This window comes from Falco cherrug, chromosome 3, assembly GCF_023634085.1.
Source record: "Falco cherrug isolate bFalChe1 chromosome 3, bFalChe1.pri, whole genome shotgun sequence".
NCBI classification, from domain to species: Eukaryota; Metazoa; Chordata; class Aves; order Falconiformes; family Falconidae; genus Falco; species Falco cherrug.
Genome location: NC_073699.1, coordinates 72647769 through 72673038, shown reverse-complemented (window position 1 = coordinate 72673038; position 25270 = coordinate 72647769). Strand labels below are relative to the sequence as shown.

Sequence of the window (25270 nt, the reverse complement as noted above, 5' to 3'; positions counted from 1 at the left end):
CCCGCCAGCACCCACGGCACCGCCCCCGGCACCCACAGCACCCCCAGCAGCGCCCCTTCCTCCCCCCGCCCCCAGGTATTGCACGAGGCGATCGTTTTCACTAACTGTAAGAAAATATAATTTTACCCATTTAATTATTTTTTTTTCTGAGAAGGTAAATGAAGGGCGCAGCTGTCCATAAGGGCAGCAGCGAGGAAAACGCTCCAAAACCGGCAACAGTGTTCAGTGGTTTATTTATGTTACAGCAACACAGCAATCATACACACACCAAAAACGTGTTTTAAGTAAAAGCACGTTTCATGAAAACATCTTTTTGTTTCTTGTTTGCGGCAAACACAATGACACCCTTTTTCCACTGAAATTTTATTTATGCTGGTCTCTTGAGTCCAGTGAATTCCATTTTAGCCTTGACTGTTTGATTTAAGCCTGCTGGAGCTGCATTCCCACAGCACATCTGGCACCACCCTCAGTGTCCCGGCCATGAAGGAACAGAGAAACCCCACCGGCACCCAATCCTCACTGGCCAGGCAGGGGAGAACCTCCACAGCTCCACTCCAACTCTCGCCACACATCATAAGGACGCACAACCCCTTTTCTGTACAAATTCAGGCCAAAACCATTAGAAGAACACATGACAAAAAATGTAACTTTGATTCCAGCATTGTTTGCCTGTTCTGTTCACCTGCATTTAGCACAGGCACTAAGGCGGCTGTAACATTAAGGTCTGTATCATAATAAAGGTACAGATGGATACACAAAACAGAGACACTTCCATTTATCAGCTGGCATGGCCAGGCACATTACAAACTGCTGCAGAAAAATATACACATAAAAAGCTGCTTAGAGGCTCTGCCCCATCGCTTTGGCAAAGTATTTTGAATGCGAGTATGTTGCAATAGAAACAGACTCTACTTTATAAGGCTAAGGAAAAAAAAAACCAACAAAAACCCAACAAAACAAAAACCCAACAAACTCTTGTCAACTTGCCGGTACAAACCTACAGCAGGTTTCAGACTACAGTCTTCTCAGCCACTAGTCTGGACAGCTGCCCACCACAGACATCTCTCCATCACAGACCGAAGAACACTGAACGGGTGGGATATGCCTGTGTCCAACGTATCGAGCCATTTCTGCCCACGTGCTCTAAAGGCAATTTATTTTGCATGTTGTTACATTAGCAATATGTTTTGCTATGTAGATATTTTAACGTCAGATGATTACATCAAAAGCCAGCCAAGAAGCCACTAGAAACACAAACTGAAATTTGTAGATTTATCTCTGTCATTTGGTTACTGATCTTAAAATCTCTTGGGCACCACGAGGCTACACGCCCGCTTCCTCTGTCACACCCAGGAAACAAACAATGCAAGCGCAGCTGAACTGCCAGCTATCGAGGTTGTAGGCTAACAAACCACCAGCAAAAAATTCAAAGTGAACTGAGCTCATCCAAGTCCAAAACCCCTCATGACCGAAGAGAGGGAGCAGGACAGAAGGCAGAAGACCCACAGGCTAAAGCACGCCGATGTATGGTGGTTTACCACACCACTGGGGTAAACAGTGCCCAAGCCCTACCAAACCCGCTAGGATGCAGCGAGGTTGCGTTTCAGCAGAGCAGAGCTGTGGTAAGAGGTCTGGAGGGAAGGAGGGAAGAAGTCTTACTTCTTTTGGCCTAGGAATGTATCGTGCTCCTGAGCAGCTGTACAGGAACACGAACTGAAGCACACCGGCTCTGATGCCACCAGCACCGTTATCCTAGCAAAGGCAAGACTCATTTAGACAGGTCAGGGCCAAATCAGAGCACTCTAAATGTTGACACATTCAACTGCAATAAGGAGACATCAGGATGAGACAGCCAGAGGAAAAGCAGCCACGTTTTGAGAAACCTGGAATGAGGCAGGACTGCCAAGACGGGAGGTCAGTATAGGCATGAAAAATTCCATTTTGGCAGGTTTAGAGTGAGAGAGAGAGTCTGTGTGTGTGTCTAGAGTGTGTGTGTCTGTGTCTCAGCATGGCGGTTCTGCTAAAATAAAAAGCAGCGATGTGTATGTGCCAGAAATGAAATAGCTTTCAAGGAGCCAAAGATTATGGTATTCAAGCATTACAGGTAGCAAAGGAAAGATGAAGATCAGCAGGTGGGTTATTTATAGGCAGTTTAGCTACAACAAAGTAAAGAAATTAACATAACACAGTGAGGGCAGAAGTATTGTAAGAGTTTAGATGAAAAAACAGAAGTTACTGTGTCTTCAGAGAGTTCAAATAAGCTAACAGTTTAAGAGCACAGAACATACGGAAGCAATAGGTAGTTATAAATCCTTTTTTCATCCTATTTGCACATACTACTAATTCAAGTTTGGGAACACTAGAATATGACTGCCATAAGGAAAAAAAATAAAATAGTAAAAAGAGTAAGGATGGGTGGGTGATTAAGGAGATGCTATAAAAACGTAGCAGACAGCCATTGTCCTGTGGCATCACCCTTGTGCTCCAAGTTGTAAAAGTCCAGAAGCTTAATCAAAATGCAATAGCATAGAATAACAGACACACAAAATTTAAAGTACTTGATGGAGGGAATGCACCTGTATTTTGTCACTGTTCTTGTTAAAGAGATGAAAGCGCAGCACCAGAGCAGCGTCCAGCAACAGAAAGTTAAATTCTGGGGGAGGAAAATGAGTGCTTCCAAAACACAAGTCTGTTCTCTTCAAACAACTGCTCACCAAGCCAAGAGATACACAGATTCATCCACGTGCAGATCTGGGGGAGCTGGCAAGACCCCACCACAGTTTAGTGCTTCCCTGAGGATGCATCAGCAGGGCTGAAGGAAGTATGCCTTTCTCTAGCCCCTGACTTCAAAGGCGGCAGGGAACAGGAGTTCACTGCTGCGGGCAGGAGATTAAATCTCAATCCTGTTAACTTCAGGAAAGACCCAAGGAGGAAGAAAAAGCTAATACTCCACTGGCTATAGAAACTCCAGCAATCCTCATTTCTTAACTAGTAAAAAAAACCCTCCAAAACCTCTCAATTAATTCTAAACATCAACTTCTGAAGGTGATAGAGTAGTTTTTGCTTTCCTTTTATGACAAGCCAACATATGCCACTGTTTTAACCTGTCAGACATGGCACTATCAAACACTTCCGCATTGTTCAAGCTTTTTGTTCAGCTGATGATTTGAAGCAGCAGTAAAGTTGAATTAGAAATATATTCTAATTATATTTCTAGGATTTTTAAAGCTAACTAGTTAAGATGGCATAATTCCATAATTTATTCATGATCTAAAAGTTGTCTAGTGTTTACCTTCCCTGCAAATTCAGAATTTATTTATTTTGGCATTATCTTTTTCATCCTTCTCCTTCCTTCAGTTACTTTCAGGGTGGTTAAATATTAGGACTGCAAGCTCCAACTACATACTTATGTGTACACTTACAGTTATCCTTAACATGCTGCTTCCCTACATATGCTGTCAAAGTGGGCTATTTTTGATTTCTCAGGTTTAGTTGTTGCAAGGAATGGAGCTGTTTTGCAAGCGCAGGTTTGTGTGTAGTCAGCTGTCCCACTCAGCATGTTTCTCAAAGTAAATCAACACTTAAGGAAGCTGTTGTAGTAAATGACTGTTTGTTTCAGCCTGTATCACTCCTCCCCTTGATATCAAACAGACTTCAATACACCTTTGCCATTTCAGGCAGCATAAGTGGGATACAGCACTACTTTTCAAGTCTTTGATAAAATTCATGTATATTAGAGCTAGAGCTATGCTTTTGCAGTCTAATCTCTGTACGTTTGTTGCTGATTTGAGAAATTGGTCAAGAGCAACTCACATCAGAAGGGACGAAACAAGTAAAACATTTGGTGCAAACACTTAAAATGGGACTTCACCAGAATTTGTTTGGAGTATAAACCAACTGGAATAAGACACAAAGAATCCACAATCTGTTAAGAGAAGAACCACCACAAAATGAGCGGATTCATCTGCCATTCCATGTAAAGTAGGTGGATACAAAGAGATGAGTTTCTACCAACAAAAACACGTGCTACCCATTATGTCTTTTTCTCGTTTTACACTGCTCAGTGTGCTTTGTATCCACTGATTTTGATTGTACTAAAATAAAAACCACTGTAATTTTATTTCTTTAAACAAGCAAAACCACTTAAGTAAAAAAACCTGTTACATATAATTACATACAGTAAATAGATTTACTAAAAAAAAAAACCCACCCCCCTACCCCCCAGACAATATTCCTTTAATAGACTTGGCACTTTCACCGTGTTTTACTAAGTACAATTTTCCACAGTACCATATTGCAATGCTAAATCCTAAGTGGGAAAAAACCCCACAACCCAACACCTTACAGTGTTCATTTCTACCAGAGGGAGAAGGGAGGGACACAACAACAAAGCACATCAATAAGAATACCTAGTCTATATCAAACGTACCTCCCCATTAGGGAATTTAATAGGAAAAAACTACCTCTTATAACTTAACACCAAGCTCTCTTCCTGGCAACCAGGATTACAGGTTTATGCTGAACACAATCTTATGTTCAAATACAGAGATAAGCAGCATTATCCCAAAACCCAACAGAATCCCAGCATTCTGTAACAGGAAGTATCCCCAGCGGCTACATCCACGATCGCTGGCATCATTGTGGAGCATTTCAGGCACCTAAACAAACAAGAAAGTTAAATGCCTTCAAAATAAAGTTACTTCAAACCCAGTTCTTCAACCATGAGGCAGCAGAGTATTACTCTTCTAGTCTTTCTTGATGACTGCATTAATACTACTCCTTGAATTGGATGTCACTCAACATGAACAAAATTATCAGAGTCTACGTTCATACTTAGAGAAAATCTGTAATGTCCTAATTACTGTTTTCACAACAATTATGCTAACGTCTTAGGTTGGGCATTTACTCAGGATATTATTTACCAACTGATTTAATCACATCACACTAAAAATTTTATTCTTCAGATAGTTAAACTATCCTGAACACCCCCAAATACTTTGTATTTCTGTCCAAACATACTTTTGAGGTATGCTAAAGTTTTAACACAATCCTATCTTCATCCCCAAAAGCAATAACGATTTAATGCAAAAAGCCAAAGCGCATTTGTTGGTGCCATTAATGCACAACTTGCACTGTTACTTGCTACCTGCTATACTAGCCACTGTCAGAAGCAAATTTTTTCCTCTACTTCTGCTGTTAACTGCCTCTGTTTAACAACTAAGGGTGAAACAATCTCTGTTCCTACAGTAATTAAATAAAAGCAATCTTCCACCTGAACATGTAACTGAGCACTTACACTGCATACTCATGAGCACCTTCAAGCACAGAAGTTAATTGAGGGAGACAAATTTATTTTGAGATCAAAATACAATTAGCCTTCATTCTTAAACCATGTTATATAAAATTCAAGTCGGTCTAGCCACTTACCATGTCCACAAGAGCCACATACATGAACAAGCCAGCAGTAAGCGCAAATATCCACATTGAAACGTTGTCTGCATAATGACCGATAAGAATCCCAGTCGCCATTCCAAGATAGGCCAGCATAGCTGACAGTGCGTTATACAGCACGGCTTGCTTGACAGTCATACCAGCTTTTAGAAGTACAGCAAAATCTCCTACAACAGGCAAAAAACAAAGCAAAATTTTCATTCTCAGGTAACTACTGCAGTAGTCACCAGTTCTCCTCTTACAAGATTGCTAAACTGTTTTTATGCTGTCATCTGCCTTCACTTTTTCCTTCATAAAATCAGAAATCATTGGGGGACACAATGTTAAAAAGCACACAGCAGCAAACATTCTAAGTTTATAACCTTAAAGTCTTAGGATTTTTGGAAGAAACAGCTTTTAGTGTAGTTTGCATTTAAACCAACACTAAAATACTGCAGTGCCTTATGTGCACAAGTGTTCTAAAGAAGTATAAAATAAAATATTCCCACTCAATTGCGTAAAGCAATGGTGATTATTCCATTTATTAACCTGTAACTGCTTTTTGTACTTCAAGTCTAGCTGTTTCATAAATTCAGAAATAATTTCTTTATTAATTTCTGTAAGTCAAACTTCAACTTTTTTTTACTTGAAGGAATTACAGACTACCAGCCAGAAACAGGTTTTCCATAATTCAGAACAGATTTTTTTTTTTTGTTTAGATAAATTAGATCTAATCCAGAGTAAAATAATATAAGCTTATTATTTGGAAATAAAACAGATTCTATATAAAAACATACAGAGTTTTTAAACTTTTTAAAGTTATCTCCAGTTAAAGTAAACAAAAGCAATCTCAAAGCCAAGTTGAATAATTTGTTACAACAGCTTTTCCCACAAGATAACTACAATTAAAATGGAACTAGTATGTTATAAACATTGTTTATAGTTAACAACAGATGATCCAATTTTATCCCCAGCTAACTTCAGATAGTCCCATTTATTTCAGTACTCCTATGCCACTTTATGTCCCGTTAAAGGCACTTCTATCAAGTTTTCCACACTGATTAAAGCAGCATGATACAAATTTTAAAAGATTTTTCTTGCTTCCAAAACCAACAGAACATTCAAACCTACAATTATCAGATGAGTAACATGAATGTATTTTGTATGTTTGTACTAACAACATTTAGTACATGTAATTAATACAAGTTCCACGATTCCCAAGGAATTTATATTAAGATGAACACGATTCAATTCCTCCCATGTCATAAAACCAGGTGCATTTCTCCAGAGTAATGCATTTCTGTGTAACATTATTGTACAGGCAAATACATCAAACTGTTTAAGAAATAGTTTGATGTATACACATACTAGTTTGCAAGCTCCATTATATCAAATGGAACGTTCCACTTTTTAGGGAATGAAACCTTAAAAAAGGTGCAAGCAAACTGTTCTTTCCTCATTCTATACACCAGGTATGACTGTGGCTGTGACAGCTAAGAAAGAAATACCAGTGGCACATACAAAATGATTTGACAATCGAAAAGATCAGCTTCATTCCAAGACAAACTAAGCAGCTGCATCCTGCAAAAGGGCCAAATACTAAACTTACATTGTAAGACATGCGCATTTCCATGAGAAATTATGGTCATTAATTTAAATCACTTGAGCTTGAAAAGCAAACTATTTCTAGGAAAGGTTTATAAGTAGTTCAGAATTTAATTTAGAGTAGTTCTTTGTAAGACTTAATGAAAAAGCAGCAAATGTTATTCAGAAAGGAGTTCAGCTAATTGTGAACTTCATTTTAACACCACAAACACAAGAATAAAATTAAACAGATGTGAGAAAAGCAAGTTCTGACATGCGTTCTCCTGCAATTCATAATTTATGTTGCTAAGAAGAATAAAAACTATAAGTGAACTGTACAGAACAAATTGTAAGTAACTTCAAGAGACAGAGTTTTAAACAACGCAGCTTAAATATTTAGATTTTTTAAAGGAACGTTAATTAAATTAAGAATTAAAACAGTCTTGAAATAAGTTAAAAGTATTCTTGATTGGACATTCCAACACAGATGAAGTTTTCTGATCAAATTTTACTGTGACATAGAATAAAATCAATTACAATTCTCCAAAGCGCAACTGTAAGTACCTATACCTTCAGCATATGGAACTACTCAGGTCTTACCTAGTTCATGAGGTAATTCATGGCAAAATACAGCCACAGAAGTGCTTAAACCACTAGATAACCCTTCAGTAAAGGCTGCTCCTATGAAGGGACAGGAAAAAAAAACAAAAAATATTACAGCATATTCAGACATCAAGTGCAGAAGTATTGTTGCATATGTGTGTATCAGGTTAGGACATCTTAGTTCCACTCAAATTTTTCTTATGCTTGTGGAAGCATTTAAACTTTAACTGAGCAGCTGTTGTTTATGATTCCTAAGTTTCAAAATCCTCCTTCAGAATCCTCCAAATAATTAAAGCAAACCAAATTTTACTATCTTACTTCTGAACTAAGCCAAATACCTTCCAAGAACACAACCCTCTCAAAAAATGCAATAAATAGAAATACAGTCAGAAAAGACACTTTTTTTTTTTAAAGATACAAAAGGAAGAGGCAGCTCAACTGCCTCAGTCAGGGTACCAGAAAAAGCAAATCCATTTAAACAGTAAGAGAGGCTTTATAGTCTCATGAAATCAGCAGTGAAAGATTGTGAATTCTAGGCAGCTTGCACACATGTGAGCTATCACACTTTACGTGGAGGAAAAAACTCACAAACCCCTCTTAAACTAGACCAACCGTCCTCATCTTTCTTGTTTTCTCCACTCCTGTTGCTTGCTATTTTTCTTACTTGACAGCAGCTCAGGAGGAAGCAGCACACAGCAGGGCTGAAGAGCTGAACCACAGCTCACACACAGGAGGTCCCTGGCTGCACGGAGAGCCTCACCCTGGGGGCACAGCAGAATCATGTCCAGCTTCTTCTTCAGGTGCTACCAGGAGTGTGCCAACAAACAAGGTGTTGCCAATAAGCAGTCAAAGAGGCACAAGGCCACGTCGCAGTAGCTGGCACACAAAGGACCCAGGAGTACTACTGACAGAGGAAGAGCTACAATGGCTGTGAGACCACAGGAGACAATCCCCACTTTCTGCTCGCATGGCCACCCCCAGTACTCCAGCAGCCTCTACCCAGATGTACCTCCTGAGGGTGGACGCTGCTATCCAGGTCTTCATCTGCAAGAAATGCCTGATGCTCCCTCCCTGCAGTGACAACAGCAGCAGCTTTACCTCTGGGATGCGTGCTGTGGCACACAGCAAGAGACACAAGATGTAGTGAGCGAGCACCTCTGGATGAGGGATAATGCACCGGGGATTGAGAGGGACTTCAGAAAAGGTTCTGCAGAGGCAAGAGCCAAGCCCCTCCAGGCTAAAGAAGGCAGCAGGACCAAAGCAGCACAGGAACATGAAACCCCCAGATGGGTAAAATTTGAAAAAAGTAAAGCCTGGCAACGGAAAGAACCCTCTGTCCCACTTGCAGCTGCTAATCCAAAGAACACTATGATGCATGACCATGGCAGAAGAGAGGATAAATGAGTTCTGCCTGGCCTAGAATATTTGCTCAGCACATCAGATTAGGGTCAGCAATACAAAAAGAAAGGAAAAGGTTTTAGTGATAGGAGATTCCCTCCCATGCAGGGCAGAGGGCAGACACAGATCTGTCAACCACAGCTACTGCCTAGGGAAGTCCACTGCTTGCTCAGAGCCTGCCTTGATGGTGCTGTGGAGTCACAAAAGCTGGCGTGGCCCGTCATGTATAGATACAGACTGCCTAGAAAAGACAGAATACAAGTAACTTCCCCCCCCCCCATCTACATAAAGGAGTTCCCTTGACTGCACAGAGCTCCAGTGTAAAACTACACATGAATGCAGTTCCTTGTGCCTATTGAGTCTCGGTCAAGGTCACAGTAACACTAGGAATACAGTTACAAACCACCTAACCAAGAAGAGGTGGTGGGTAAGGCTACCTATGAACAACACAAGACATCACCACTCACATGAGATTTTTCAGCTGTGAAGGTTAACAGCACTGGGCACACAATCCAGGATGTTGCTTAATTGTGTTGGCGACAGTTTTCCGATACTAATGATAGAAGAGCCAGCCAGGATCAGAGTTCTACTTGACCCGCTGCTCACAAACGAGGAAGAGCTATGGCAAATACAGCAAAAAATGGCATCTTGAGCTTCAGTGAGCATGAGGTAACTGAGTTCAGGATACAGAAGGAAGCTGGAAAAGGAAGAGGCAAAGTTAGGACTCCATAGATTTTAATGAAGCAGAGTGACTTATTTCAGGAACTGCAGAGTAGAATCCCCTGAGAATCAGTCAAAGGGCAAAGTCGCCAGAAGAGATGAGTGATTTGTAAAGCACGCTCAACAGAGTGCAGAAATGAACTACCCTCTTTGTGCAGGAACACTAGGACTTCCAACAGAAGATGTGCCCATTAAGCAAAGTACATCTTAATGAATTAAGACTCAGAAAGGAGGCACATGAGAAATAGAAACAAAGACTGGCAACAAGGAAGACAAAAGCAGTGGAACAAAAAGGAGGAAGACCAAAGCCCCACTGGAGCTAAGACTGACAAGACACCAAGGATAACAAGAAAGAGTTCTACAAGAATGCTAGATAAGAAAAAGTGCAGGAAAAATTTGGGTCTGTTGATGCGTGGGGGAAGGGAACCAAGCAGCAGACATAAAAAGAAGCTGAAGCACCAGCACTGCCTTCATCTCAGTCTTCACAAACAGATCCCAGCATCATTCTAGAAAGAAAGGGACAGTGAACAGCAGAAAAGCAACAGATTAGAGATACTTCGAAAAAACTGGAAGTGCTCAGATGCATCAAGATGGAACTCACCCACAGCTGCTGACAGAGTTGACTGAAGCGACTGCAAGGCTGCAGCCTCTATCATCTATGGATAACCATGGCTACAGAAGGCCGCAATGGAACTCTGGGAAAAGTATAACATGATTCCCATCTTTAAGAAAGGCAAAGAACAGTCAACCTCACCTCAGTTCCTGGAAAGATCATGTTGAATATTCTCTTCAAATGCTTGACCCAGCTTGAGGAAGTAACTGACTACAGACATGGCGACAGTAGTGAATATAACAGAACTTGACCTTAGTAGGATTTCTAACACTTATCTCCTACAGCAGCCTCATCTGGGAGCAGAGGAAATACAGGATGGACAGTTAGATGACTGCACACTGGCTGGACTGCTGGGCTAACAGGGCCTGATGGCTGGCTCAGGACAAATACCGCAACCTCATTTTCTTCAATATTTTCACTAGTGATCTGGATGAAACAGACTGCACCATCTGCAAATCTGCAGATGATGCCAAGCTGAGGAGCAGAGGGAAAAAGTAAGGGCTGAGCTGACACATCAAGCACTAGAACCTTGGTAAACTGGAAGATTAGGCCAATGGAAATCTTACGAAGTTCAAAAGAGGAAAAGTGAGAAGTTCATACATTAGTACAAGGTAGGAAGTGACTGGGTGAAATAGCAGCCTTCCCGAAAAGGATGTTAAGATTATGATGGACAACAAGTTCAATACGAGCCAACAGTGCGCTCTCATTGCAAATACAGGGAACCACAAACTTCACAGTCTTACGGACGTGAGGCCAGCAGACTAAGTTCTTATCCTCCTCTGCTAAGCGCTAGCGAGGCTGTTCCTGGGATTCTCTGAACACTTTGGAGCGTCCCAGTTCAAGGTGGATATGAAGACCATCCAACAGAGGCTGACAAGCTTATCTGAAGTTTACAGCATAAGGCCTAAAGGCTTGAGGAAGCTAGGCGTAATTAACCTTCCTCTCCACCAGACTAAGCAGTGGTCTAACCGCAGCTTCTAAGTATATTTAGTACAGTCACAAACAGGAAGGAGCCTAACTATTCAAAGTAGTAACAGACAACAGGGGGAGAGGATGCAAATTATTGGTTGGAAGCTTTTGGATGGACATAAATAAAGCTTTCCTTATTAAAAGACAGTAGTGCAACACTAGAAGAGGTCAGTCACAGATGTGGTGGAATCTCCCCACCTGTGGAGGTTTTCAAGGCTTGGCTGTGCAAACCCCTCACAATCTAATGATCACAAAAGCTGTTCCAAGCAGACGATCTGACTAGATTACCTCTAGAGGTGACCCATCTCTACGACTATTTGTAAAGCCCAATTCCGAGGTGCAGAGTGTGCAAGACAAAAGCTATTCTGACTCGAGCCCTCAGCAGGAGCGTTTTCCACTGCACTCTAATAAAACAGTCATAGCAGTCTATGTAATTAATAGGTAAGCAACAGCAGTTACTGCTACATGACTAGCAAAAGAAGAGGTTATTAGTGAACACTATCAATCTTTTCTAGGTATCGGTCTGTTTCCCTCACCTCCAAACACTGCTTTATAGTTTTGGAGTCAGGTTTTGAAAGACAGTCACAGTTATCTCCTACTAAGACAGGAGAATTAGTCAGCATTCAATTGGGCTTCAGTTTCTGAGAAGACTAGATAAGTAGAGAAAGGCAGAAGATAATTACCTTCTCCCATGCCTGCATCCTCAATAATCTACAAGTTCCTCTATATTATTGTCTCTACACAATGTTTTCCAAGTCTTATCACTTATTAGAGAAAAATTAAAAATACAAGAATCCAGCTTAATCACACACTGTAAATCTGATTTTGGGACCACAAAGGCATACCAAACAAAACCTGACTGCTTTGCAAAGTTCCTGGGTGGTTGATATGGCTGTATACTATACAGATACATAGCAACCAAAGTACAAGTTTAAATAACAGGAATATCTATTTTTACTTTTCACTGCTAAAAAGAGGTCTTGAAACATTAACAAACTGAAGACTACATTAATATATCTGGTATTATCGCCTCTCAAGAAGTTGATTTAGTAGCGTCATGGTATCTTAAAATACACTTTTAAGACATCACTTCTCCCAAAGTGCAACTGAAGAAAAAATATGCATGCAAGATTAGTGTAAAAATAGTGTTCTGCATTTTAGTCATTTAGTTGAAGCTACAAAGAAAAGTTCAAATCACAGAACATCCCTTTGTACAAATTAGTCAGATGCAACAGTTCCATGCTTTAATAAAAAAATAAGCGCTTTCAAATCTTATTCCTACATAATTAGCACAACAGATTTGAGGAATAAAGTAACCGATGGAAGTTATGGAACACAAATCACATTAAATGAATGAAGTGTTGCTCTGGCTAAAGTTATCTTCACAGAGCATTCACATCTTCATTTAAATACAGGTAAAATACTATACAAGTAGTATTGGCATTTTCACAACATCATCAAATCAATGTTTTTCAGTAATACTTCTGAGCATATCCAGAACTGAAGGAGACCTACATTTCCATTAGCCTGAACAAGCTACACAGCAGGACTTCTAAAAGCTACTCTCACACTTGTTCAATAAGCCTTTATTAACCTTCCTCATACTTTTCCCTTCATAACTATTAAGTCATACCTCCTTCCCAAATCTCCCTAATGCTAAGAGGTAATTGATTCTGTGTGTCATTTGTATGCAAATCCTCCTCCTCCTACCTCATTTTCACTACTGATCTGCTCGGAAATTTACATTCCATGCTTCAATGTTCATCAAAAATGAGATTAAATCAGAAAGTCTCTTTTCACATTATACTTTGAATTGACTGAATCTGAACAACTGCAAATACTGCTGTGAGAAAAGTTATTATTGGATTCTCTCCTCAAACAAGAATGAACTTGTTTCTACAATAAAATTTATAGAAAGACTGATACCGCTGAACTGACCCCCGTATGCTATACAAGCTGGAAATTAATCCAATACCTGTAAAGTCTTAAATACAAAGTCAAGATTACAAAAGCCTAGCATAAAAACTGAAGATTACCGATCTGACTTCACTGGCCATAACTTACTTTAACCTTTTAAATTTTAAATACCTGTAGTTTAGCTCTCCTTCCAGAAAAAACAAGGCAGTTCCCAAACCTGACCTCCCAGCCAGAAGTCCAGAACATAATACTTAATCTGTTATTTTTGTGATAAAGAAATATTTTCACTGAAGCACTGTCAAAAAAGGCTGAACAACTACAACGTGCAAGGGAACAATAGGGATATGAACAAAAAAAGGAACAAAAGGATAAACGTTCTGTTTACATGTAAGTAAGTGTTTATACCAGTTTAAATAAAAAAAGAAACCGAACACAAAAAATGGACTATTACACGCCATTCAAAAGCTTTTTCTTCAAGTTGAGTATGACTGGTGTTTAAGAAAATTGTATTTTTAAAAATACTTTTTCAAGAAGAGAGACTGAGTCTGTTTTGAGACCGCGTACAGCACATTGAGCATCTTAAGAATCTACTTATGCTACACTCCTCTAATTAATACAGACACTCCTAATCCTAAAGTCTGCATAAAGGCAACATATAGTGACTTTATTGGTATCTTCTCCATGGATCATATTTCTGACAGGTAATATCTAACTAACGCCTGATTAATTAACACCCTACTCACACATTCCCAGGATATAAAAAGCAGCACAGACCTTCACTGGAAGGTTAGTACAAGCACTAGGAAGAACTGCAATGCTACTCTTCAGTAGATGGTAAGATCTAAGAATTTAGAATGTGACAAGACTGATATGCAAAAGTGAAAAAGCACCTTATGAGAACACAATGCCTTGAAATAAATTCATTTTACAGTACAAATGAATGCTGCCTACATCCCACAGCACAAAAATCACACATAATATTGCGTAATCCATTTGGGTAACCCTCAGGCTAAAGCAGACCAAAACCAGGGTCCCATCTCCCTACTGACCAGTGCTCTGGGAAAACTTACACATGATGTGTAACCAGGGCCCAGTTTAGGCAAAGCCAGATATGCCAAGTACAGAACCTGATCTTGCTGCTTAACAAGTGAAGATGGAAGTGAGAAACAAAGAAGCCAATGATATTAGTGGCCTGACTGAGGTGGAAAAAACACAGTCAATTTATATGTGACCAAAAAGACAAGCCTAAAAAAAAAAATATTTTTTTTTAAATTGCTGAGCACTTGCAGGCACTGAAATACAAAGACAGCTCTAAGTCCCAAATATTGTTTTACAAGCCTAGCTTTAGTTTTGAAAAATTTTAGCTTTAACTTTGCTAAAAGTAGGAAATAAGCAAAGTTTCTAGATTCCCTAAAGAAATAGCTGTAAGCACATAATTTCCATTTCATTTGTCACTGTCACATTAAAACTGAAGATCTGTCCTACTCATTCAAAGCTGCTATCAGATAAAAGTTTAGGCTTCAAAGACCCACCACTGACTAACTATGTTCCTAACAGAGAGCTAAGTGACAGCAAGAAGTTTGCTGTCCTCACATACAACCAAGTTGCATTGTCCATGCTAACACTTACCAATTGCTAGGCCATCACTAAAATTGTGTAGTCCATCTCCCATAATCACCATCCACGCCAGAGTTGCTATCCCCGCATCCTTCAGTTCTTCACGTGAGTAGCGCTGACTGTGACTGTGGGGATGATGGTTCTGATGATGATGGTGATGCAGAATATGATGGTAGTCATGGTGATGATGACTAAGATGATCTGTCTGTCCTAGAGTATCGTGTAAGTGAGAATGACACTTGTTTCTACAGCCCCTGGACACATATTCATTGTCAACCTCCTCTTGATGAGAATGAGCTATCATCACTTCTTCTTCTTCTTGTACGGCTGGCTGCTGAGAAATGAAGGCTGATGGATCTTGGGAGTCTGTCCCTAGATAGCCCTCAGGCCCTGTTACAAAAATCCAGAGCATAATACGTTTTTAAAATCACCTCAGAAGCAAAGATACAACAAACAAGTTGAGTAAGTGATGCAGGAAAGAAAAACCTAGTAAGTCTAGAAGTTGAGACTGATACCCCAGCTTCTTGTACCAGAGTTTTTTCCAAGGGTTTCCACAACTTATTTTCCTTTAATTACATTTCTGAGATAATTCCCAATAGTTCAAAATAAAAAAACCCTTTAGCTTCTGTCCCCTGTTACTGAAGCAGACCCTACATTAAGGCCACAAATGCCTCCTAAAAAGGTGAATAAGCTTTTTATCTAAGAGTCAGTGCAATTTATACACAACAGCATAAGGTTCTACGTCCCAGTTTCACAGCATGAAGGCTGTTAGTTCAGTTGCTTCAGAAAGACAAAGTGCCTACAAAACTTACACCATTTATTCACCTTAGGGCCAAAGAATAAGACTGCAGAAGAGGATACTAGATATATATCCTCTTATAGATTATTTTAAAAATTCCTGTATTTCATATGAATACAGGAGCTTAAGTCTGAACACCTGAAAAATAAAAACACTCAAAAATAGTCATCAATACAGGCCACCAAACGTCCTCATATAAACATCAGTGGCACACTAAGGTTATCTTATTTTAACTAATTTTTAAAACTTGTTAAATTCTTCCCCTGCAATTAAATGAAATACTTTTTTTCCTGCACTATTGACAACTCTTTCATTAGCTGTAAAATTATTCTGAAAAACTGAACACCTCTTCTAGCTACAAGAGCTAACAAGTATCTAGTGAGGTTTGTTTTGGCTTACAACATGATCTTGAGGACACATGATCACTTGCAGTCCAAATACTTCAAGTAACCTCTAGGATTTTAGATTACCAGCTTCATAAATAAAGTGAAACTTACAAAATCCAGACTTAAAAGATATACAGAAATCTGAATAATGGATCACGCACAGAGCATCTAACAGTCTAGAGAAGCGTAGAAGCCAGTAGGTACAGCTGTGTTTGCAACAAGCATAGCCAGAAGATCTTCACCGAATGACTTCAACTTCCGCTGTTAAATCCAGAATTAGAACACTTCAGGTTTCAAAACTGTGAATTCACTACTTCCAACCTATCAATACTTGTTAAAGAAAAGCAGCAAATAGAGCTAGTCCTCTACATATCAATGCACAGACAGGTTTTGTTTTATAAAGAATTCAAGTAGGTAGTGATGCAACCTACAATAAGAAGTAGATCTATGAGCTGCCATTAATCAGGTGGTTTTTAAACGGTGCTGTCACAAAATAACAACTGTGCAGTATCACCGAGACTTACGATCATCTGTATCTAACTTTTCTTCATTCGCTGAGAACTTCTTACTTTCTCCATCCTCTTCATTCTTTTTCTTATTCCAAAAGAAAACAGAAAATACTGTAGTTATGAATATTTTACTTATTTTTCAGGATATACACGAGGAACATTATATTCACAACATTTATGCAGCCTGCACAGTAAGAGGACAACATGGAAGCCATGTAGAGTGCAGAAGAGGAACATTAGCAACTCAGCTAAATACAGTAAGATGATGAAGGTTCCTCAGGCTCCATAGGATGGAGGGAAAAAAACCACCACAAAAAAACCCAAACCCACACACATAAATACTCCACATTTTACATGCATAAATACTCCACATTTTTGCATGAGGATAAGCAGAGGGGTTCATCTGGGAAGCAAAATGTATCTAATACCAAGTAAAAGTTATTCCACCAATTCTTTTCCATTTTAACGTCACTAAGTTTTTTTCCTAGTGTACTGAAGGAAAACCAAGTAAAATGTTCTAATTGCTCACTAATGTCTGTATCACAACAATTTACAATCAGTGACTCAGTATCTAGAAGGGCATTAATTAGTCTAACAGGAAATCTATTCCCAGTGGCTGAGAGGACAAAGAAAATACTTGCTTTGCTTGGAACATTTCATACCACCCCTTGGCAAATAAATTTAACTAGGGACGGGGAAAGTGGTTCTATCGCTCGCAGTTAGTTTAGCTTCAGTATAACCCACATCACCACAACTTCCCATGACCAAAGTCAAAGAGTTTACATAGCATCTGCTCTAAGACTGCTATCTTAATGACCAATTTAACAATAAAACTAGATGTTATCAGCCATTGTGGTAGCCTAGAAACTAGCTATTTTTAAGCTGAGATTAGCAGTTTACTAACTTTCTTCAAGCAAAGCTTAAGATGCCGCCAGCTTTGATTGTATCTTTTTTACTGAGTCAACTTTCACAACATTGTTTATTACTGGCTAGGCTAGTCTTTAAAGATCTCTGTTAGCAATAATTGGCAAGTTACCAACATTTATGACATGCCAAAATTCATTTATTATCTACCTTCTACACAAAAACCAGCACAGTAATCTGAAAGCTGGATTGCTATTTTTCGGGGGAGAGATGGGAAAGAAACAAGGGGTTTGGCAAGCTATTTCCAAATGGAACACTATCTAATGAAGTCACTTTATACAGTGTAGTTGGATGCTTACTTATGTAAGCACTTACTACCACCCTTACCCATTTTCTGCAAGTGCCTCCATCAACAGGAGTACACAAACTGTATAAGGCCATCTTCTTTCATCCAGTATAAGAATTAAAATAATAATAATAATAATAAAACCAGTTCAGACAGTCAGTTATATAATGGCCTTGAGATGTCAGAAGGAAGTCAATAATGAACAGTAACTTCTTAAATCACTCTGTTAAAACAAAGGGCACAATTAGATGTCTGCTTGTCAAACAGGTTCACTGTGGTGTCAAACCTGTACTGTGTATCTGGTTAAGGAAATAGCTCAGAGCTTTTCTGTAACGGGACCACACAAAAAGTTACCGCATAGTTTAAAAGTATGTGTGTCACTAATACAATTGAAATTATAACGCTGATCAAGTCAGCAATCACTATTAAATCCAGATACATGATACTCATAAAAGATTTTTATAAATGTGTTCAGAAGTGATCATGCAATATATTATAGCTTCAAAATAATAGTTTCTCTACCTTTTTCTTCTTGTCTTTAAACTGCTTTATTAAAGTGATCAAATGCTCCACAAGAAACATGAAATATAAGCCTCCAAGTGCTGTAAGTCCCTTCCATGTAGAATCCAGGTAAGCACTCTCCTCTGTACTTTGAAAAACAAGATGTTTGAATGTAGAGCTTTTATTTTGTTCAAGTAGAGGTTTTTCATGGTGGTGGTGATGGTTTCCATGAGACTAAGGGGAGAAGCAAATGAGGAAAAAAGTCATTGTATTATTCAAAAGAACTGGTAACATAAGAAACATAGCATTCTTCACATTCTTTTCCTCGAGTCTGGAGTACAGACTTGACAATTTTCATGGGGTAAATACTCTGGGTATAAACTCAGACAATTACAAAGAAATCTGTCAACGAGAAGAAACATTGCAAGGACTGAAAGCAGGCCGGCAGACCATTCACCCTCTCCCTGAAGCTACATGCATACTGTTCAATACAGTATGTACAACTGCCCTCACAAAAACTCTTTACACTGCCAAGCAAACTGCATTTTAAGTAGTAGTCACAGCCAGCACACCAATTATCTTCCCATCTAATCAGCTCATATACATCAAATATCTTTTTCTACAAGGAACAGTAAATTCCTTCTTTAAAGTAAGTCTTACATTCTTCGCCTCCTCACTGGCTACTGATATGTTCAGAACCAAAAATCTTCTAGGACACCTCAGTCCCACATATTTAGATTTACATAACCTCACACAGCAAATGAAAAATTAACTGAAAGGAAAAAGAACGCCCCCATAAGTTACAGGCAGGGCTTGGAAACCACCACAGGATCTGCAGTCCTTTTCATCCATCTTATCTGAAAGCTGGACCAAGTTACCTTGGGTTGGGGTTGGGGGGGGGGGGGGCGGGAGGTGCAGAGATGTCTGTTCAAGAGAGATGAAAATTTAACAATTGTATTCCAGTTTCATTGTCCATATTCCATAAAATCTATACGTAACTCCAAGGTTATTACCAAGCAATGTTTTCCCAGGACTTCATAAAAGCTTGATTCAGACCAAAAATTACAATGGATAAGCAATCAACATAAGTGGCCGATAACAGAAAATAGTGGACCATCTATTCCACATTTAAAGTGTACAGTGAGTGATTTCCACTATCTATAAAATTTCATTAATCTGGAAAAAGAAATAAAGAGGCAGCATTGCAATAAGTGACTACAAACATCTATGCAAAATTCTTGCACACAAGGAACAATGAGCGAGTGATTTGGCAGCATACATGACTAAGAACAGGAAAACAAGGGATAATGGTGTGATGCTCTTACACTGTAAGGACTGCAGAATTAATAATACAAACAGTTCCAAATGGGAAACCTTTCCATCAAATAATCAACCTTGTAAGGTTCAGAAATGACTCACCAAATGTTGATAATTGTAACCCCTATTAATTAATACCTAAGAAGTACAGATAGGTGTCAAATTCTCTGCTTTGAGATATTGAATGAAACAGTAATTAATACTTACATGTGGAAGGAGATGTAAGAAAGCATCTCCACTCAAAGTCCCCACAGCCAGTGCCACAAGAAAACTTAGAAGAAATTTGAAAAATACGCGATTCATCAGTGGTACCAATATAACACCCAATAAGGAAAGAAAACTGATGACAGAGATGGATATAAAGCCACCAATCCAAGCTGGCAAAAAAAGAAAAAAAAAAGTAACAAGAATAAATAACAGCTGTATGATATTTCATTTGCTTAACATTCCTGTTATCAAACACTCCTGACCATTTGATTAATCAGATGTTAACAAATAGTATGCCACAAAGATTTCTCTCTAGACACAGTCAAGTGCCAAAAGAAAAATACAAACTTCTTTCAACTTTAACATATGTTCTCAAACTTATAACCAACATAAATGGGTTTCCAGTAAACTTTTACTCCATGTAAAAAAAAAAAAACCCACAACTTACCTATTTGCAGAGAGTAACTTTTTGGAGGCGTTTCAGCTTTTTCACTAGTTGCATGGACTATGCAGTGTTTGCCATCGATCTGGTTAATGAGAGCTGGACAGAGGTAACTAAATTCTCTAGCAGTTAACAATACTTGAGTACCTATTCCATGGGACTGCATCAGTTTCGACGCACTGGAGCACTGTGAAAAGACACATGTTAAAGATGAACCAGAACCAAAACACCATGATGTATCCCAAGAGGACCAGAAAACCCATTTTTACAAAAATGCAGTGGCATCCCATGAAAACAGCTGTATCAATGGTAATTAAAAACTGGTAACAAACCAATTTAGCAAGAATTGTACCTGCACCCCACTTCTGGCCCAGAAAGCTAGTTCAGGAGTCCTGGTAGATGATGCGTAATTATCACTCATTCTCAGCACAAGGGGGTCAGATGCTCTGCTGTGCAAACAGGAGCAGCCTGACACCTTTCCCTCAGTTTTAGAGGCCGTATAAGGAAGTACTAACAAGGTTAAAGAGCTGTTTATACAAGTGATTACTACGGAAAGTCTTGTACAGAACATGTTCTTAACACACTTCCTCCAGTACAGTCTTCCCTACTGTACCACGTACAGTCTCGCTGACTTAAGTACCAGTAGTACTTCTGCTCCAACTGTTCAGAACACAGTAACAACTTGTGAGTTCAGCACCTACAATCACATGCTACACAACACCCACTCTGAATTACCTGGCATGGCTGGATACAGTAAGACCTGAGAGACACTTGCTTTTTAAAGCCTTCAATGGAGAAGAATCTGATTATGCAAGAAAACTGTCTACAAAACAACTACAGACTTTATCAGCACTAATTTTTTACTATTTTAAAGTAATACAGAACACATATTGCAGCAAACTTTTTTACAGTTGGACTCTACGTACAATCTTAAAGAAGATGGGGAGGGAGGGGTTGAAGGGGGAAGGTGCCAGTTACTTCCCCACAGTTCTACACTATCTGCCATAGGACTATCAACACCTGTGAGGCAGCTTCGATAAGAATGACAGTATTTTAACCAGGTTTTATTTTTACTTTCACATTATTAGCAAAGCAAGACAGATTCTGGCTTTAAGACAGAACAGCAAGTTTTAAATTTGAAGTGTTTTTTCATTTTTAGTAGTATTTTAAAATAATATATAAAACAAACTGTATGTTTATACTTAATATAGGTACTTTTTTTTTTTTTTAGGAAATAAATATTAAAAATAACTAGACTGTATATTCTCCTCTGAGTTTGTGAATCAAACACAACTTCCTCCAAAATGTTAAGTCTCAAGGGAAGTTGTTTGTGTGTTTATCTATGAGTACCGTTACCCCACAAAGCTTGTACCCAGTTAAGTGAAAAGCACACGACAAATAAGACAGAACATCCCCGCTGGATCTGGATGCCCAAGAATACAACAGAATCAGTCTCACCTCTTGGGTATTTTGGGTTTTCAGTTTAGAGTACAGGTAACTTCCTCTTTCTGATTCCTTCAGAGAAGTATGAGATTGATTTGCTTTGCTGCTAGCAAGCCAGCTGGCATTGCTGCCACCTGTAACGTTAACAACATTCGCGCTGGTCAAACCTAAACGAGCAACCAGCTTGACTTCTCCAGGTTGCACATTCTGCAATTCAGAGCGGCCATCTGTGGGAGCACTGATGACAGATGCAGTTATTTCATTAACGGTGTTCTTGATGCGTACAAAGTTCTGCTGATGTTCTACGTTCTCTACTTTATAAGATTCCTTTGAGTGACTGTTCCTGTGATCTTTGTTAGCATCAGATTCGTGGTTTGGACAAACAGTCTTTTCAGAGTTTTTACTCAATGAAAAATGATTATGATGAAGGTGATGGTCATGGTCATGATCATGGTCTATTTTAATCCTTTTCATTTTATCTATACCTATGTTCTGGAGCAGTTTTCTAAACCCTTCAATCGACAGGGAGTTGTTTTCTCCATAACGATGAAAAAGTTCTTGAAGGTGAAACTTCTGTATTAATCCTGCCAAATCAGTATTAATGCCAGCTGCCTTTTCTTGGAAAGTTCTCTCTGATGCATGCACAACAGTAGCCGTCTCCACTCCAGGATGATAGCTTTCACACAGTAGTATGGAAAACAACACAAAGAAAGTGACCGATACTGTACTCTCCATTGTAGGGGTTTTTTTAGCAGTGAGAAACTCTAGAAAAAGAAGAAAATTTTAACAGTTTGCATGACACTGATCACATCTTCCACTGTAATAGATGTTCACAATTTGCTTAAACGAAAGAAACCCACAACAAACCAAAACAAACCCTGCTCAAATTATCAATGCAGTAAGAGAAAATCCATTTAAATTTCTTACACATTTAGCGTTTTTCCCAGATGCAAAGCTGTGTTACCACAGTGAGGTCACTGGCCATAAACAGTCCCCAGGTGTAAGATTACTGTTGTTTAGCTTGGCCTAAGTCAGTTTTCTGACACAAGCTAAACAATGACAGCATCCTCAAGGGTGCACCAACTGAGATCTAGGTTATGTCGTCCCGTAGGTGGGTTTGCTACTTGGTGCACAGCGCCAATTCACACACCAAGCTGAGGCATTTCTATTCCTTCACTCCAGCTTTCACAAAGAAGGGAGCTAGGTGGCCACCCACAAATGCCTAGCTCTGACTGTCAAAACTTTACACTGTCACACAGTTCGGCAAGCAAAGGTATCGGCCTTCATGGTTACAAGTTATGTAATTCCTTGATTACTTAATACTCAGTCTCTTGCTTGTCAAGTAATTCTCTCACTTCTCATGTTAATTAGTTTGCTTGCTCAGTCTCAACTTCTTTTTGGGTCCGGGGGGGTTTCTTCAGCTGGTGGTTGCAAACTCCCCTGCCGGAACTACCTTTTCCCCTGCTTTCTTCACAGTGAGCTTCCAGCCTGCTCATCTAGCTTGTGGGGGTGCTTCCTTTTGAATTTACTCTTTTAAACAAATATTTACTGGTGCTTAACGAAATGCTTAGCAGGACATACAAAATATTTGTATCTTGAATTAACCACTAACAACTCATTTATTTCAACTGCCTTAAAGTCAAACATCTAATAATACATTTGATTTCATTAATCATTCCCTTAGTCATTTGATGTCATTTAGGTTTTTGCTTTGCTTAAAAGAAGGCTTGTAATTTTTTTCTAGGCAAGGAATAAGTATTACGTGCTCCTGCTTAAAAAACAGGGCTCCCTCCACACCTTTCGTTACCGTATTTCCCAGACCTCTTGGCAAGCCAGCAGGGTGAACTTTCAGCACTAGTACTCCACAAAAAATATTTTTCGCGCTGTCACGTTCCACCTGTGCTACTGCTATCACAGTGCTCCCTCCCCCAGGCAGGCAGGCGGCTGCTGCGGGCCTGATGTTCACAAGCGTGCACGCGTGGGCGTTTGTCCCCTGCACACCCCGCCGAGGCCGTGAGCTCGGTGGTGCCAAGCCGCGCGCAGCAGCGCACAGCCCCCAGCGAGGCCGTACTCGGCCCTGACAGCCGCCATCGCCGCCGGGACCCGCGGGCGGGGCGGCAGCGCCAGCGCTCACGGGTCCCCCGCGCACACCGCACTGGCGGGAGGCGGCGGCCCCCAAGCCCCGCGCCCGCCCCGCGGCTGCGGCCGGACCCGGCCCGCGGCCCGCGGCCCCCGGCGGGCACAGGCTGGGCGGGGGCGGGGGGGAGCCCGCCGCTCCCCGGGCCGCGTGCGACCGCCACCCGCGGCTGCTAGCGCGCGCCAGGGGCGGGGACGGGCGCGGCCCCGCATCGATGCCGCGGCCGGGCCCGGCCCCGCCTCACCCGGCGGCGGTTGCTCCAGCGGCGCGGCCCGGCCCGCGGCTGCCGGCCCGCGCCCTCCCGCCCCGCGTCCCGCCCGCCGCCGCGGCAAGCAGAGGTTACCTGGCCCGCCGCCGGGACGGGCCCTGCCGCCGCCGCCGCCGGACCCCGCCGCCGCCGCCCACGCGCGCGCGCCAGCCGCTCCCCGCCCCCTTCCTTTCCTCTTCCGGGTGCGGCGGCCGCCACGCGGCTCCCCGGCGGCCAACGGGGGGGCGGGGCGGGTGCCGCGTGGCGGCGGCGGCGGCGCGCGGGCGGCTTCGACAGTGGCTGGAGCCGCCCCCGGCGCCGGTGAAGGCCTCGCCGCCCCGCGCGGTGCGGGTGCCCTGCGAGAGGGGCGGTGGGCGCGGCTGCGGAGCCCCGGGGGGCTGTAGGGGCGGCCCGGTCGCGGGAGAGGCCCGTGGGCCGGAGGGCCCGGGGGGGGCCGTGCTGGCTGCGGAAGGGCAGGGCGGGCGGGCGCGCGGTGGGGAGGAGGCGGCTGAATCCCGGGGGGTCTTTGTCTCCGAAAACATTGACATTTGATTTGGTGGCGTTTGGGAGATGGCGGTTTGGTGGGAGGTGTGAAGTGCTGCCAAGGGAGTAAGATCAGCTGTGGGTGGGAGTCGGAGGAATTGAAAGGCCCCGAAAACAAGATGTTGTGAGTGCCTTGGATACTGGGTTGAACAAAAGAGGCTCTGGATGGGTGTAAGAGAAGGGATGGGTGTAAAACAAGGGGGCACCCGGATAATCTCATTGCAGAGGACTCCATCTTGATCAGTCTTGAGAACGGATACACAGGACCATAAAGGTAAGGTTACAAGAGAATGGCAACAACAGCCCCGGAGGGTATGGTCTGCTGATCCCAGAACTGCGTCTGGAGGTAAGGCTCTGTCTGTGGGTGCAGTGAAGGAGACTGCAAGCCTTCATCTGAAGACTGACAACCACAACTCCACATGCGGACCATGTGTTTGCATATGTTAATGAGTTCAAGGAAATCTCATGTATATGTAAATGAGCTCTCGGAAATCTTGTGAATATGTATAACTTCATGGTATATAGCCTCTGAAAGCTTGCCAGATTATTGGAGCATTTATGGTGGAGCTATCCCCAGCGTGCCCCAGCGCTGCAATAAAGGGTACCTTGCTTAATAACAGTCTGCTGTTAGTGAGTTTTATTATATCGGACTCCTCACCCAGCCGTACCTAGCTTCCC

At 41.2% G+C, this 25270-nt stretch overlaps 1 protein-coding gene and 1 long non-coding RNA gene across 6 annotated transcripts; one reads left to right on the top strand and one right to left on the bottom strand.

Annotated features, from left to right (window-relative positions):
* Positions 1–216: 216 nt before the first annotated feature.
* On the bottom strand, positions 217–24273 carry SLC39A6 (solute carrier family 39 member 6). Of its 5 annotated transcripts, none has more exons than XM_055706447.1 (10): positions 24146–24273; positions 21681–22429; positions 20229–20409; positions 19781–19950; positions 18278–18490; positions 16561–16630; positions 14864–15241; positions 7615–7695; positions 5428–5618; positions 217–4658 (listed from the first exon to the last, which is right to left on the bottom strand). In XM_055706447.1, exons 2-10 carry the CDS (start codon positions 22398–22400, stop codon positions 4506–4508), a joined length of 2157 nt encoding a protein of 718 aa, XP_055562422.1. In that variant the 5' UTR covers positions 22401–22429; positions 24146–24273; the 3' UTR covers positions 217–4505. The 5 variants fall into 5 exon arrangements, 4 of the variants coding, with proteins under 4 accessions (XP_055562422.1, XP_005432024.2, XP_027653567.2 ...); XM_005431967.3 differs by lacking the exon at positions 24146–24273 and adding an exon at positions 23463–23617; XR_003557821.2 differs by lacking the exons at positions 217–4658; positions 5428–5618; positions 7615–7695; positions 24146–24273 and adding exons at positions 7702–8824; positions 9483–9712; positions 23463–24041.
* On the top strand, positions 24258–25211 carry LOC129735755 (uncharacterized). Its single transcript, XR_008731607.1, has 2 exons — positions 24258–24394; positions 24818–25211. It is a non-coding gene; the product is annotated as an uncharacterized LOC129735755 (long non-coding RNA).
* Positions 25212–25270: the final 59 nt, after the last annotated feature.